The following is a 14026-nucleotide window of genomic DNA, read 5'->3' on the forward strand; positions in this document are numbered from 1 at the left end:
GCCCAATTAGCTTTCCCACAGGAAAAACGTATAACGCCCCCCCCCCCATAAGGAACTACTTCTTAAAGAGCCCCTTAAGTTTAGAATGTGCTCAGTAAAAAAATCTGAGTCCTTATCCTCAGAACTTAAGGCAGAACTTACCTTGACTTCTGCCTGGCAGCAAGGCAGCTCTCAGGTTTGAGAGGTCCTCTCCCACACATCGACCTGAGGAAAATAACATGCTGAGTCAATGAGTACCTCAGACTGAAGGATAAGGGCAGCAAGAAATTATTGGAGGGGCAGTGAGAATTATGTCCCACCAGTTCCCATTGCTCTAAAGCCATCAAAGCTCTACTGTAGAGACTGATTTGGACTGCGGCTACACCCTAGAACAAAGCAGCACAATCTTGCACTACTTTAAAAATAATAAACTCTTGATTGAAGAATCTAATCTGACACCTCGCTTTACCTCTTCCTATCACTAACGTAGGCAAAAAGAATGACTTGAGTGAGAGGGAAGGGAGGAGCTATTTAACAGCTCTGCTGTGGTGCTCTTTGCCTCCTCCTGCTGACCAGGAGGTGAATATCCCATTAGTAATTAAGATGATCCGTGGACTCATCGCGTCTTAAAAAAGCAATTATATTTTCCTCCAAATAGGGAGGTGTGTATGACCCAGGAAGATAGATAAAATTATTTTTAAATACTGTGTGATACACAAAACAGCTGCAAGTGGCCTAAGAGGGGAAGTACAGACTGATGGCAAATAAGAAATGGATAAGCCCATCTAGTATGCTCATGTTCCTATAAGAGGTGGAGGGTATTCGCAACTGGACACCCGTTTGTGCGAGTGCACCAGCCTCTATGAATATATGAATATATATATATATATATATATATATATATATATATATATATATAACATAATTTATGCTTACCTGATAAATTCCTTTCTTCTGTTGTGTGATCAGTCCACGGGTCATCATTACTTCTGGGATATTATCTGCTCCCCTACAGGAAGTGCAAGAGGATTCACCCAGCAGAGTTGCTATATAGCTCCTCCCCTCTACGTCACCTCCAGTCATTCGACCAAAGACCAACGAGAAAGGAGAAGCCAAGGGTGTAGTGGTGACTGAATTATAATTTAAAAAATATGTACCTGCCTTAAAAAACAGGGCGGGCCGTGGACTGATCACACAACAGAAGAAAGGAATTTATCAGGTAAGCATAAATTATGTTTTCTTCTGTTATGTGTGATCAGTCCACGGGTCATCATTACTTCTGGGATACCAATACCAAAGCAAAAGTACACGGATGACGGGAGGGATAGGCAGGCTCATTATACAGAAGGAACCACTGCCTGAAGAACCTTTCTCCCAAAAATAGCCTCCGAAGAAGCAAAAGTGTCAAATTCGTAAAATTTGGAAAAAGTATGAAGCGAAGACCAAGTTGCAGCCTTGCAAATCTGTTCAACAGAGGCCTCATTCTTAAAGGCCCAAGTGGAAGCCACAGCTCTAGTGGAATGAGCTGTAATTCTTTCAGGAGGCTGCTGTCCAGCAGTCTCATAGGCTAAACGTATTATGCTACGAAGCCAAAAAGAGAGAGAGGTAGCAGAAGCTTTTTGACCTCTCCTCTGTCCAGAATAAACGACAAACAGGGAAGAAGTTTGGCGAAAATCTTTAGTTGCCTGCAAGTAGAACTTGAGGGCACGAACTACATCCAGATTGTGTAGAAGACGTTCCTTCTTTGAAGAAGGATTTGGACACAAGGATGGAACAACAATCTCTTGATTGATATTCCTGTTAGAGACAACCTTAGGTAAAAACCCAGGTTTAGTACGCAGAACTACCTTGTCTGAGTGAAAGATCAGATAAGGAGAATCACAATGTAGGGCTGATAACTCAGAGACTCTTCGAGCCGAGGAAATAGCCATTAAAAATAGAACTTTCCAAGATAACAATTTTATATCAATGGAATGAAGGGGTTCAAACGGAACACCCTGTAAAACGTTAAGAACTAAGTTTAAACTCCATGGCGGAGCAACAGTTTTAAACACAGGCTTGATCCTAGCTAAAGCCTGACAAAAGGCCTGGATGTCCTGAATTTTCTGACAGACGCCTGTGTAACAAGATGGACAGAGCTGAGATCTGTCCCTTTAATGAGCTAGCCGATAAACCCTTTTCTAAACCTTCTTGTAGAAAAGACAATATCCTAGGAATCCTAACCTTACTCCAGGAGTAATCCTTGGATTCACACCAGTATAGGTATTTACGCCATATTTTATGGTAAATCTTTCTGGTAACAGGCTTCCTAGCCTGTATCAGGGTATCAATAACCGACTCAGAAAAACCACGTTTTGATAAAATCAAGCGTTCAATTTCCAAGCAGTCAGCTTCAGAGAAGTTAGACTTTGATGTTTGAATGGACCCTGAATCAGAAGGTCCTGTCTTAGAGGTAGAGACCAAGGCGGACAGGATGACATGTCCACTAGATCTGCATACCAAGTCCTGCGCGGCCATGCAGGCGCTATTAGAATCACTGATGCTCTCTCCTGTTTGATTTTGGCAATCAATCGAGGAAGCAGCGGGAAGGGTGGAAACACATAAGCCATCCTGAAGTTCCAAGGTGCTGTCAAAGCATCTATCAGAACCGCTCCCGGATCCCTGGATCTGGATCCGTAGCGAGGAAGTTTGGCGTTCTGGCGAGACGCCATGAGATCTATCTCTGGTTTGCCCCAACGTCGAAGTATTTGGGCAAAGACCTCCGGATGAAGTTCCCACTCCCCCGGATGAAGAGTCTGGCGACTCAAGAATCCGCCTCCCAGTTCTCCACTCCCGGGATGTGGATTGCTGACAGGTGGCAAGAGTGAGAGACTGCCCAGCGAATTATCTTTGATACTTCCATCATTGCTAGGGAGCTTCTTGTCCCTCCCTGATGGTTGATGTAAGCTACAGTCGTGATGTTGTCCGACTGAAACCTGATGAACCCCCGAGTCTTTAACTGGGGCCAAGCTAGAAGGGCATTGAGAACTGCTCTCAATTCCAGAATGTTTATTGGCAGGAGACTTTCCTCCTGACTCCATTGTCCCTGAGCCTTCAGAGAATTCCAGACAGCGCCCCAACCTAGAAGGCTGGCGTCTGTTGTTACAATTGTCCAGTCCGGCCTGCTGAACGGCATCCCCCTGGACAGATGTGGCCGAGAAAGCCACCATAGAAGAGAGTTTCTGGTCTCTTGATCCAGATTCAGAGTGGGGGACAAATCTGAGTAATCCCCATTCCACTGACTCAGCATGCACAATTGCAGCGGTCTGAGATGTAGGCGTGCAAAGGGTACTATGTCCATTGCTGCTACCATTAAGCCGATCACCTCCATGCATTGAGCTACTGACGGGAGTTGAATGGAATGAAGGACACGGCATGTATTTAGAAGCTTTGTTAATCTGTCTTCTGTCAGATAAATCTTCATTTCTACAGAATCTATAAGAGTCCCCAAGAATGGAACTCTTGTGAGAGGAAAGAGAGAACTCTTCTTTTCGTTCACTTTCCATCCATGCGACCTTAGAAATGCCAGAACTAACTCTGTATGAGACTTGGCAGTTTGAAAGCTTGAAGCTTGTATCAAAATGTCGTCTAGGTACGGAGCTACCGAAATTCCTCGCGGTCTCAGAACCGCTAGAAGGGCACCCAGAACCTTTGTGAAGATTCTTGGAGCCGTAGCCAATCCGAATGGAAGGGCTACAAACTGGTAATGCCTGTCTAAGAAGGCAAACCTTAGATACCGGTAATGATCTTTGTGAATCGGTATGTGAAGGTAAGCATCCTTTAAATCCACTGTGGTCATGTACTGACCCTTTTGGATCATGGGTAAGATTGTCCGAATAGTTTCCATTTTGAACGATGGAACTCTTAGGAATTTGTTTAGGATCTTTAAATCCAAGATTGGCCTGAAAGTTCCCTCTTTTTTGGGAACCACAAACAGGTTTGAGTAAAACCCTTGTCCTTGTTCCGACCGCGGAACCGGATGGATCACTCCCATTAATAATAGATCTTGTACACAGCGTAGAAACGCGTCTTCTTTATTTGGTTTGTTGACAACCTTGACAGATGAAATCTCCCTCTTGGGGGAGATAATTTGAAGTCTAGAAGGTATCCCTGAGATATGATCTCTAGCGCCCAGGGATCCTGGACATCTCTTGCCCAAGCCTGGGCGAAGAGAGAGAGAGTCTGCCCCCCACTAGATCCGGTTCCGGATCGGGGGCCCTCGGTTCATGCTGTCTTAGGGGCAGCAGCAGGTTTTCTGGCCTGCTTGCCCTTATTCCAGGACTGGTTAGGTTTCCAGCCTTGTCTGTAACGAGCAACAGCTCCTTCCTGTTTTGGTGCAGTGGAAGTTGATGCTGCACCTGCTTTGAAATTCCGAAAGGGACGAAAATTAGACTGTCTAGCCTTAGCTTTGGCTTTGTCTTGAGGTAGAGCGTGGCCCTTACCTCCTGTAATGTCAGCGATAATTTCTTTCAAACCGGGCCCAAATAAAGTTTGCCCCTTGAAAGGTATATTAAGTAATTTGGACTTAGAAGTTACATCAGCCGACCAGGATTTTAGCCACAGCGCCCTACGTGCCTGAATGGCGAATCCTGAATTCTTGGCCGTAAGTTTGGTTAAATGTACTACGGCCTCCGAAATGAATGAATTAGCTAGTTTAAGGACTCTAAGCCTGTCCGTAATGTCGTCCAGCGTAGCTGAACTAAGGTTCTCTTCCAGAGACTCAATCCAAAATGCTGCCGCAGCCGTAATCGGCGCGATGCATGCAAGGGGTTGCAATATAAAACCTTGTTGAACAAACATTTTCTTAAGGTAACCTTCTAATTTTTTATCCATAGGATCTGAAAAAGCACAGCTATCCTCCACCGGGATAGTGGTGCGCTTAGCTAAAGTAGAAACTGCTCCCTCCACCTTAGGGACCGTTTGCCATAAGTCCCGTGTGGTGGCGTCTATTGGAAACATCTTTCTAAATATTGGAGGGGGTGAGAACGGCACACCGGGTCTATCCCACTCCTTAGTAACAATTTCAGTTAATCTCTTAGGTATAGGAAAAACGTCAGTACTCGCCGGTACCGCAAAGTATTTATCCAACCTACACATTTTCTCTGGTATTGCAACAGTGTTACAATCGTTAAGAGCCGCTAAGACCTCCCCTAGTAATACACGGAGGTTTTCCAATTTAAATTTAAAATTTGAAATATCTGAATCCAATCTGCTTGGATCAGAACCGTCACCTACAGAATGAAGCTCTCCGTCCTCATGCTCTGCAAGCTGTGACGCAGTATCAGACATGGCTCTAGAATTATCAGCGCACTCTGTTCTCACCCCAGAGTGATCACGCTTGCCTCTTAGTTCTGGTAACTTAGCCAAAACTTCAGTCATAACAGTAGCCATATCTTGTAATGTTATCTGTAATGGCTGCCCAGATGTACTAGGCGCCATAATATCACGCACCTCCCGGGCGGGAGACGCAGGTACTGACACGTGAGGCGAGGTAGACGGCATAACTCTCCCCTCGCTGTTTGGTGAAATTTGTTCAATTTGTACAGATTGGCTTTTATTTAAAGTAGCATCAATACAGTTAGTACATAAATTTCTATTGGGCTCCACCTTGGCATTGGAACAAACGACACAGGTATCTTCCTCTGAATCAGACATGTTTAACACACTAGCAATAAACATGCAACTTGGTTACAATCTTATTTAACAAAAAACGTACTGTGCCTCAAAGAAGCACTAAACGATTAAATGACAGTTGAAATAATGAACTGAAAAACAGTTATAGCATCACTCTTTAAAAACAACACAACTTGTTAGCAAAGGTTTGTTCCCATTAGTAAAGTAACACTAATTAAATTTTAAACATAAAAATCACAGAGCAATTTTTTAAAACACAGTCACTACATAAGTCTCACAGCTCTGCTGAGAGAATCTACCTCCCTTCAAAGAAGTTTGAAGACCCCTGAGTTCTGTTAGAGATGAACCGGATCATGCAGAAAATACAAGAGTAACTGACTGGAAATTTTTGATGCGTAGCAAAGAGCGCCAAAAACGACCCCTCCCCCTCACACACAGCAGTGAGAGAGAAACGAAACTGTCATAATCAAAACAAGCAAACTGCCAAGTGGAAAAATAATGCCCAAATATTTATTCACTCAGTACCTCAGAAATGCAAACGATTCTACATTCCAGCAAAAACGTTTAACATGAATTAAATACCTATTAAAAGGTTTAATGTACTTTTACAGAGTAATTCCGGTGAAATACCATCCCCAGAATACTGAAGTGTAGAGTATACATACATGTCATTATAACGGTATGGCAGGATTTTCTCATCAATTCCATTCAGAAAATAAAAACTGCTACATACCTCAATGCAGATTCAACTGCCCGCTGTCCCCTGATCTGAAGCTTTTACCTCCCTCAGATGGCCGAGAAACAGCAATATGATCTTAACTACTCCGGTTAAAATCATAAGAAAAACTCTGGTAGATTCTTCTTCAAACTCTGCCAGAGAAGTAATAACACGCTCCGGTGCTATTGTAAAATAACAAACTTTTGATTGAAGTTATAAAAACTAAGTATAATCACCATAGTCCTCTCACACCTCCTATCTAGTCTTTGGGTGCAAGAGAATGACTGGGGGTGACGTAGAGGGGAGGAGCTATATAGCAACTCTGCTGGGTGAATCCTCTTGCACTTCCTGTAGGGGAGCAGATAATATCCCAGAAGTAATGATGACCCGTGGACTGATCACACATAACAGAAGAAATATATATATATATACATACATACACATATATATATATATATATATATATATATATATATATATATATATATATATATATATATATATATATATATATATATATATATATATATATTTCCCAGTTTGTTTGGATTTGAGAGCTTGCATTGTGTGGCTGTTTTAGGGTCCCAGGTATTGGAAAGGACCTCGACGAGGTACCTGGGCTTGTCCCATTTGGCCAGATGCGGTAACTAACCTTTCCATTTTTGCTTTTAAATCTTAGCTGAGAGCTTGTGAGTGCTGGGTTTTCTCTGTGTGTTGTATTAATTTGTATTGTAATTTTCCCTATGGTTCTTGCACCCAGACCTGTCTGGGGTTAACTGCCTGTGACTCTGGGGACAGCACAGCTTCCTGTGAGTGCCAGTGGCACCCAGGGCTGAGCATGTTGCAGGGTCATTGGATGTGTACGCGGCCCGGTATGAGAGTGCAGTTCCCTTCCGTGTGTGTGTATGTGTAAATATATATGTGTAAATATATATATATATATAAATATATATATATATATATATATATATTGTGTGTGCGCGCGTGTGAGATATATATATATATATATATATATATATATATATATATATATATATATATATATATATATATATATATATATATATATATATATATCTATATATATCTCACACGCGCGCACACACAATATATATATATATATATATATATATATATATATATATATATATATATATATATATATTTTAATTAATTAATTAAAACTGGACTAAATACCACCTCTATTTACAAGTACAGGAGAGTGAATTAAAGCTATATTGCTAGCACATAATATGCAATCACATTCAATTTTGTGGACTGGATTGAGGCGAAGTGAACGATATAAAATGTAAAATATTAAAACAGTCACTAGTAGGACTGGCTGAGCACAAATAAAGGAAGGTATGCTAAATTTAAATGTAAAAAGTTAAAGCATTATTAAATGTTGTTCAACATACAAAATCCTCCTCTTCAAACTGCAGCTTTTTACGTTCCGCGTTCTTTTCCTCTCTGGTCTCGGGCGGCAGTTTTTCCTGCAGGGCTGGGTTTTTACGAGATATGGCGCTGCCGTTTCGATGTCGCTGGCCTCCATTTCCTGCTCCATTGCTGCCATTTCCTCCAACCCTCTGCATGGCACCATCCTGCCCACGGGTCGTTCCATGCCATCCTGCCTGAGTGCTCTGATTTGTGCCTTTAGAGACCCCGGAGTCCACAGAGTCGTGACGCAGAAGGGAAGGCTGATGCCAGGAATCTAATCAAAAGCGGAAAATTTTGTGTAAAATTTCAAGCTGTTCTGTGATTAATCTAAACATGCCTGAAATATTCTAAATTTTGTTTACAACCCAATCTTCAGTGCGAAAAGTATAATCAACAGAAATATGTCGCTGCAACCAAAGTGAATAAATCAACAGCTCAACAACAAGCATACCCAGCTGTATTAGCTTTTCTAACTCTGTTTTATTGCGGTTACATATACCCAAATGATGCCGCTATATACATGCACTGTTTCTAAAACAAACTCGTCATACAATTAATTCCCTGCATGAAGGATACTGGACTCTTACATAGGACCCAGGCATAAAATTCTAGAAGTCAAGACTACCTAGGATCTGGAAAGGCTACATCATGACTGTATGGTGATGTAAAACTGAATGGCTGCTTACGGGTGACTGATAGCCTGAAGTTCAAAAAAGAAAATCACAAAAATGTTGTAGGTTTTTTTTTTTGCTTAAAACACGAAAAATAAAAAATAAAAACATACTGTAATGTATCGATCCCCTTCACATATAGAACCCAGCATAGCTACTTTAGCAACCCTCGAGATAAAAACATAATTTATGCTTACCTGATAAATTTATTTCTCTTGTAGTGTAGTCAGTCCACGGGTCATCCATTACTTATGGGATTATATCTCTTCCCCAACAGGAAGTTGCAAGAGGATCACCCAAGCAGAGCTGCTATATAGCTCCTCCCCTCACATGTCATATCCAGTCATTCGACCGAAACAAGACGAGAAAGGAGAAACCATAGGGTGCAGTGGTGACTGGAGTTTAATTAAAATTTAGAACTGCCTTAAAAGACAGGGCGGGCCGTGGACTGACTACACTACAAGAGAAATAAATTTATCAGGTAAGCATAAATTATGTTTTCTCTTGTTAAGTGTGTTCAGTCCACAGGTCATCCATTACTTATGGGATACCAATACCAAAGCTAAAGTACACGGATGATGGGAGGGACAAGGCAGGAACATTAAAAAGAAGGAACCACTGCCTGTAGAACCTCTCTCCCCAAAAACAGCCTCCGAAGAAGCAAAAGTGTCAAATTTGTAAAATTTTGAAAAAGTGTGAAGTGAAGACCAAGTTGCAGCCTTGCAAATCTGTTCAACAGAGGCCTCATTTTTAAAGGCCCAGGTGGAAGCCACAGCTCTAGTAGAATGAGCTGTAATCCTTTCAGGAGGCTGCTGTCCAGCAGTCTCATAGGCTAAATGTATTATGCTACGAAGCCAAAAGGAGAGAGAGGTAGCTGAAGCATTTTGACCTCTCCTCTGTCCAGAGTAAACGACAAAGAAGAAGTTTGCCGAAAATCTTTAGTTGCCTGTAAGTAGAACTTCAGGGCACGGACTACATCTAAATTATGCAAAAGACGTTCCTTCTTTGAAGAAGGATTAGGACATAATGAAGGAACAACAATCTCTTGATTGATATTCCTGTTAGAAACAACCTTAGGTAAAAAACAGAATTTATGTTTACCTGATAAATTACTTTCTCCAACGGTGTGTCCGGTCCACGGCGTCATCCTTACTTGTGGGATATTCTCCTCCCCAACAGGAAATGGCAAAGAGCCCAGCAAAGCTGGTCACATGATCCCTCCTAGGCTCCGCCTACCCCAGTCATTCGACCGACGTTAAGGAGGAATATTTGCATAGGAGAAACCATATGATACCGTGGTGACTGTAGTTAAAGAAAATAAATTATCAGACCTGATTAAAAAAACCCGGGCGGGCCGTGGACCGGACACACCGTTGGAGAAAGTAATTTATCAGGTAAACATAAATTCTGTTTTCTCCAACATAGGTGTGTCCGGTCCACGGCGTCATCCTTACTTGTGGGAACCAATACCAAAGCTTTAGGACACGGATGAAGGGAGGGAGCAAATCAGGTCACCTAAATGGAAGGCACCACGGCTTGCAAAACCTTTCTCCCAAAAATAGCCTCAGAAGAAGCAAAAGTATCAAACTTGTAAAATTTGGTAAAAGTGTGCAGTGAAGACCAAGTCGCTGCCCTACATATCTGATCAACAGAAGCCTCGTTCTTGAAGGCCCATGTGGAAGCCACAGCCCTAGTGGAATGAGCTGTGATTCTTTCGGGAGGCTGCCGTCCGGCAGTCTCGTAAGCCAATCTGATGATGCTTTTAATCCAAAAAGAGAGAGAGGTAGAAGTTGCTTTTTGACCTCTCCTTTTACCAGAATAAACAACAAACAAGGAAGATGTTTGTCTAAAATCCTTTGTAGCATCTAAATAGAATTTTAGAGCGCGAACAACATCCAAATTGTGCAACAAACGTTCCTTCTTTGAAACTGGTTTCGGACACAGAGAAGGTACGATAATCTCCTGGTTAATGTTTTTGTTAGAAACAACTTTTGGAAGAAAACCAGGCTTAGTACGTAAAACCACCTTATCTGCATGGAACAACAGATAAGGAGGAGAACACTGCAGAGCAGATAATTCTGAAACTCTTCTAGCAGAAGAGATTGCAACTAAAAACAAAACTTTCCAAGATAATAACTTAATATCAACGGAATGTAAGGGTTCAAACGGAACCCCCTGAAGAACTGAAAGAACTAAATTGAGACTCCAAGGAGGAGTCAAAGGTTTGTAAACAGGCTTAATTCTAACCAGAGCCTGAACAAAGGCTTGAACATCTGGCACAGCTGCCAGCTTTTTGTGAAGTAACACAGACAAGGCAGAAATCTGTCCCTTCAGGGAACTTGCAGATAATCCTTTTTCCAATCCTTCTTGAAGGAAGGATAGAATCTTAGGAATCTTAACCTTGTCCCAAGGGAATCCTTTAGATTCACACCAACAGATATATTTTTTCCAAATTTTGTGGTAAATTTTTCTAGTTACAGGCTTTCTGGCCTGAACAAGAGTATCGATAACAGAATCTGAGAACCCTCGCTTCGATAAGATCAAGCGTTCAATCTCCAAGCAGTCAGCTGGAGTGAAACCAGGTTCGGATGTTCGAACGGACCCTGAACAAGAAGGTCTCGTCTCAAAGGTAGCTTCCAAGGTGGAGCCGATGACATATTCACCAGATCTGCATACCAAGTCCTGCGTGGCCACGCAGGAGCTATCAAGATCACCGACGCCCTCTCCTGATTGATCCTGGCTACCAGCCTGGGGATGAGAGGAAACGGCGGGAACACATAAGCTAGTTTGAAGGTCCAAGGTGCTACTAGTGCATCCACTAGAGCCGCCTTGGGATCCCTGGATCTGGACCCGTAGCAAGGAACTTTGAAGTTCTGACGAGAAGCCATCAGATCCATGTCTGGAATGCCCCACAGCTGAGTGACTTGGGCAAAGATTTCCGGATGGAGTTCCCACTCCCCCGGATGCAATGTCTGACGACTCAGAAAATCCGCTTCCCAATTTTCCACTCCTGGGATGTGGATAGCGGACAGGTGGCAGGAGTGAGACTCCGCCCATAGAACGATTTTGGTCACTTCTTCCATCGCTAGAGAACTCCTTGTTCCCCCCTGATGGTTGATGTACGCAACAGTTGTCATGTTGTCTGATTGAAACCGTATGAACTTGGCCCTCGCTAGCTGAGGCCAAGCCTTGAGAGTATTGAATATCGCTCTCAGTTCCAGAATATTTATCGGTAGAAGAGATTCTTCCCGAGACCAAAGACCCTGAGCTTTCAGGGCTCCCCAGACCGCGCCCCAGCCCATCAGACTGGCGTCGGTCGTGACAATGACCCACTCTGGTCTGCGGAATGTCATCCCTTGTGACAGGTTGTCCAGGGACAGCCACCAACGGAGTGAGTCTCTGGTCCTCTGATTTACTTGTATCTTCGGAGACAAGTCTGTATAATCCCCATTCCACTGACTGAGCATGCACAGTTGTAATGGTCTTAGATGAATGCGCGCAAAAGGAACTATGTCCATTGCCGCTACCATCAACCCGATCACTTCCATGCACTGAGCTATGGAAGGAAGAGGAACGGAATGAAGTATCCGACAAGAGTCTAGAAGCTTTGTTTTTCTGGCCTCTGTCAGAAATATCCTCATTTCTAAGGAGTCTATTATTGTTCCCAAGAAGGGAACCCTTGTTGACGGAGATAGAGAACTCTTTTCCACGTTCACTTTCCATCCGTGAGATCTGAGAAAGGCCAGGACGATGTCCGTGTGAGCCTTTGCTTGAGGAAGGGACGACGCTTGAATCAGAATGTCGTCCAAGTAAGGTACTACAGCAATGCCCCTTGGTCTTAGCACAGCTAGAAGGGACCCTAGTACCTTTGTGAAAATCCTTGGAGCAGTGGCTAATCCGAAAGGAAGCGCCACGAACTGGTAATGCTTGTCCAGGAATGCGAACCTCAGGAACCGATGATGTTCCTTGTGGATAGGAATATGTAGATACGCATCCTTTAAATCCACCGTGGTCATGAATTGACCTTCCTGGATGGAAGGAAGAATAGTTCGAATGGTTTCCATCTTGAACGATGGAACCTTGAGAAACTTGTTTAAGATCTTGAGATCTAAGATTGGTCTGAACGTTCCCTCTTTTTTGGGAACTATGAACAGATTGGAGTAGAACCCCATCCCTTGTTCTCTTAATGGAACAGGATGAATCACTCCCATTTTTAACAGGTCTTCTACACAATGTAAGAATGCCTGTCTTTTTATGTGGTCTAAAGACAACTGAGACCTGTGGAACCTCCCCCTTGGGGGAAGTCCCTTGAATTCCAGAAGATAACCTTGGGAGACTATTTCTAGCGCCCAAGGATCCAGAACATCTCTTGCCCAAGCCTGAGCGAAGAGAGAGAGTCTGCCCCCCACCAGATCCGGTCCCGGATCGGGGGCCAACTTTTCATGCAGTCTTGGTAGCAGTGGCAGGTTTCTTGGCCTGCTTTCCCTTGTTCCAGCCTTGCATTGGTCTCCAAGCTGGCTTGGCTTGAGAAGTATTACCCTCTTGCTTAGAGGACGTAGCACCTCGGGCTGGTCCGTTTCTACGAAAGGGACGAAAAGTAGGTTTATTTTTTGCCTTGAAAGGCCGATCCTGAGGAAGGGCGTGGCCCTTACCCCCAGTGATATCAGAGATAATCTCTTTCAAGTCAGGGCCAAACAGCGTTTTCCCCTTGAAAGGAATGTTAAGTAGCTTGTTCTTGGAAGACGCATCAGCCGACCAAGATTTCAACCAAAGCGCTCTGCGCGCCACAATAGCAAACCCAGAATTCTTAGCCGCTAACCTAGCCAATTGCAAAGTGGCGTCTAGGGTGAAAGAATTAGCCAATTTGAGAGCATTGATTCTGTCCATAATCTCCTCATAAGGAGGAGAATCACTATCGACCGCCTTTATCAGCTCATCGAACCAGAAACATGCGGCTGTAGCGACAGGGACAATGCATGCAATTGGTTGTAGAAGGTAACCCTGCTGAACAAACATCTTTTTAAGCAAACCTTCTAATTTTTTATCCATAGGATCTTTGAAGGCACAACTATCCTCTATGGGTATAGTGGTGCGTTTGTTTAAAGTGGAAACCGCCCCCTCGACCTTGGGGACTGTCTGCCATAAGTCCTTTCTAGGGTCGACCAAAGGAAACAATTTTTTAAATATGGGGGGAGGGACGAAAGGAATACCGGGCCTTTCCCATTCTTTATTAACAATGTCCGCCACCCGCTTGGGTATAGGAAAAGCTTCTGGGAGCCCCGGCACCTCTAGGAACTTGTCCATTTTACATAGTTTCTCTGGGATGACCAACTTGTCACAATCATCCAGAGTGGATAATACCTCCTTAAGCAGAATGCGGAGATGTTCCAACTTAAATTTAAATGCAATCACATCAGGTTCAGCCTGTTGAGAAATGTTCCCTGAATCAGTAATTTCTCCCTCAGACAAAACTTCCCTGGCCCCATCAGACTGGGTTAGGGGCCCTTCAGAGATATTAGTATCAGCGTTGCCATGCTCTTCAGTATCT

At 43.2% G+C, this 14026-nt stretch overlaps 1 protein-coding gene across 1 annotated transcript in view; it reads right to left on the minus strand.

Annotated features, from left to right (window-relative positions):
• Positions 1 to 7779: 7779 nt before the first annotated feature.
• The window catches only part of LOC128640788 (vasculin-like protein 1), a 77291-nt gene continuing 71044 nt past the window's right edge, over positions 7780 to 14026 (minus strand). Inside the window, exon 5 of the mRNA XM_053693209.1 lies at positions 7780 to 8081. Coding sequence (XP_053549184.1) covers positions 7780 to 8081 — 302 coding nt within the window. The remainder of the gene's footprint in view (positions 8082 to 14026) is intronic.

Source organism: Bombina bombina, chromosome 10 (genome assembly GCF_027579735.1).
Source record: "Bombina bombina isolate aBomBom1 chromosome 10, aBomBom1.pri, whole genome shotgun sequence".
Classification (NCBI taxonomy): Eukaryota; Metazoa; Chordata; class Amphibia; order Anura; family Bombinatoridae; genus Bombina; species Bombina bombina.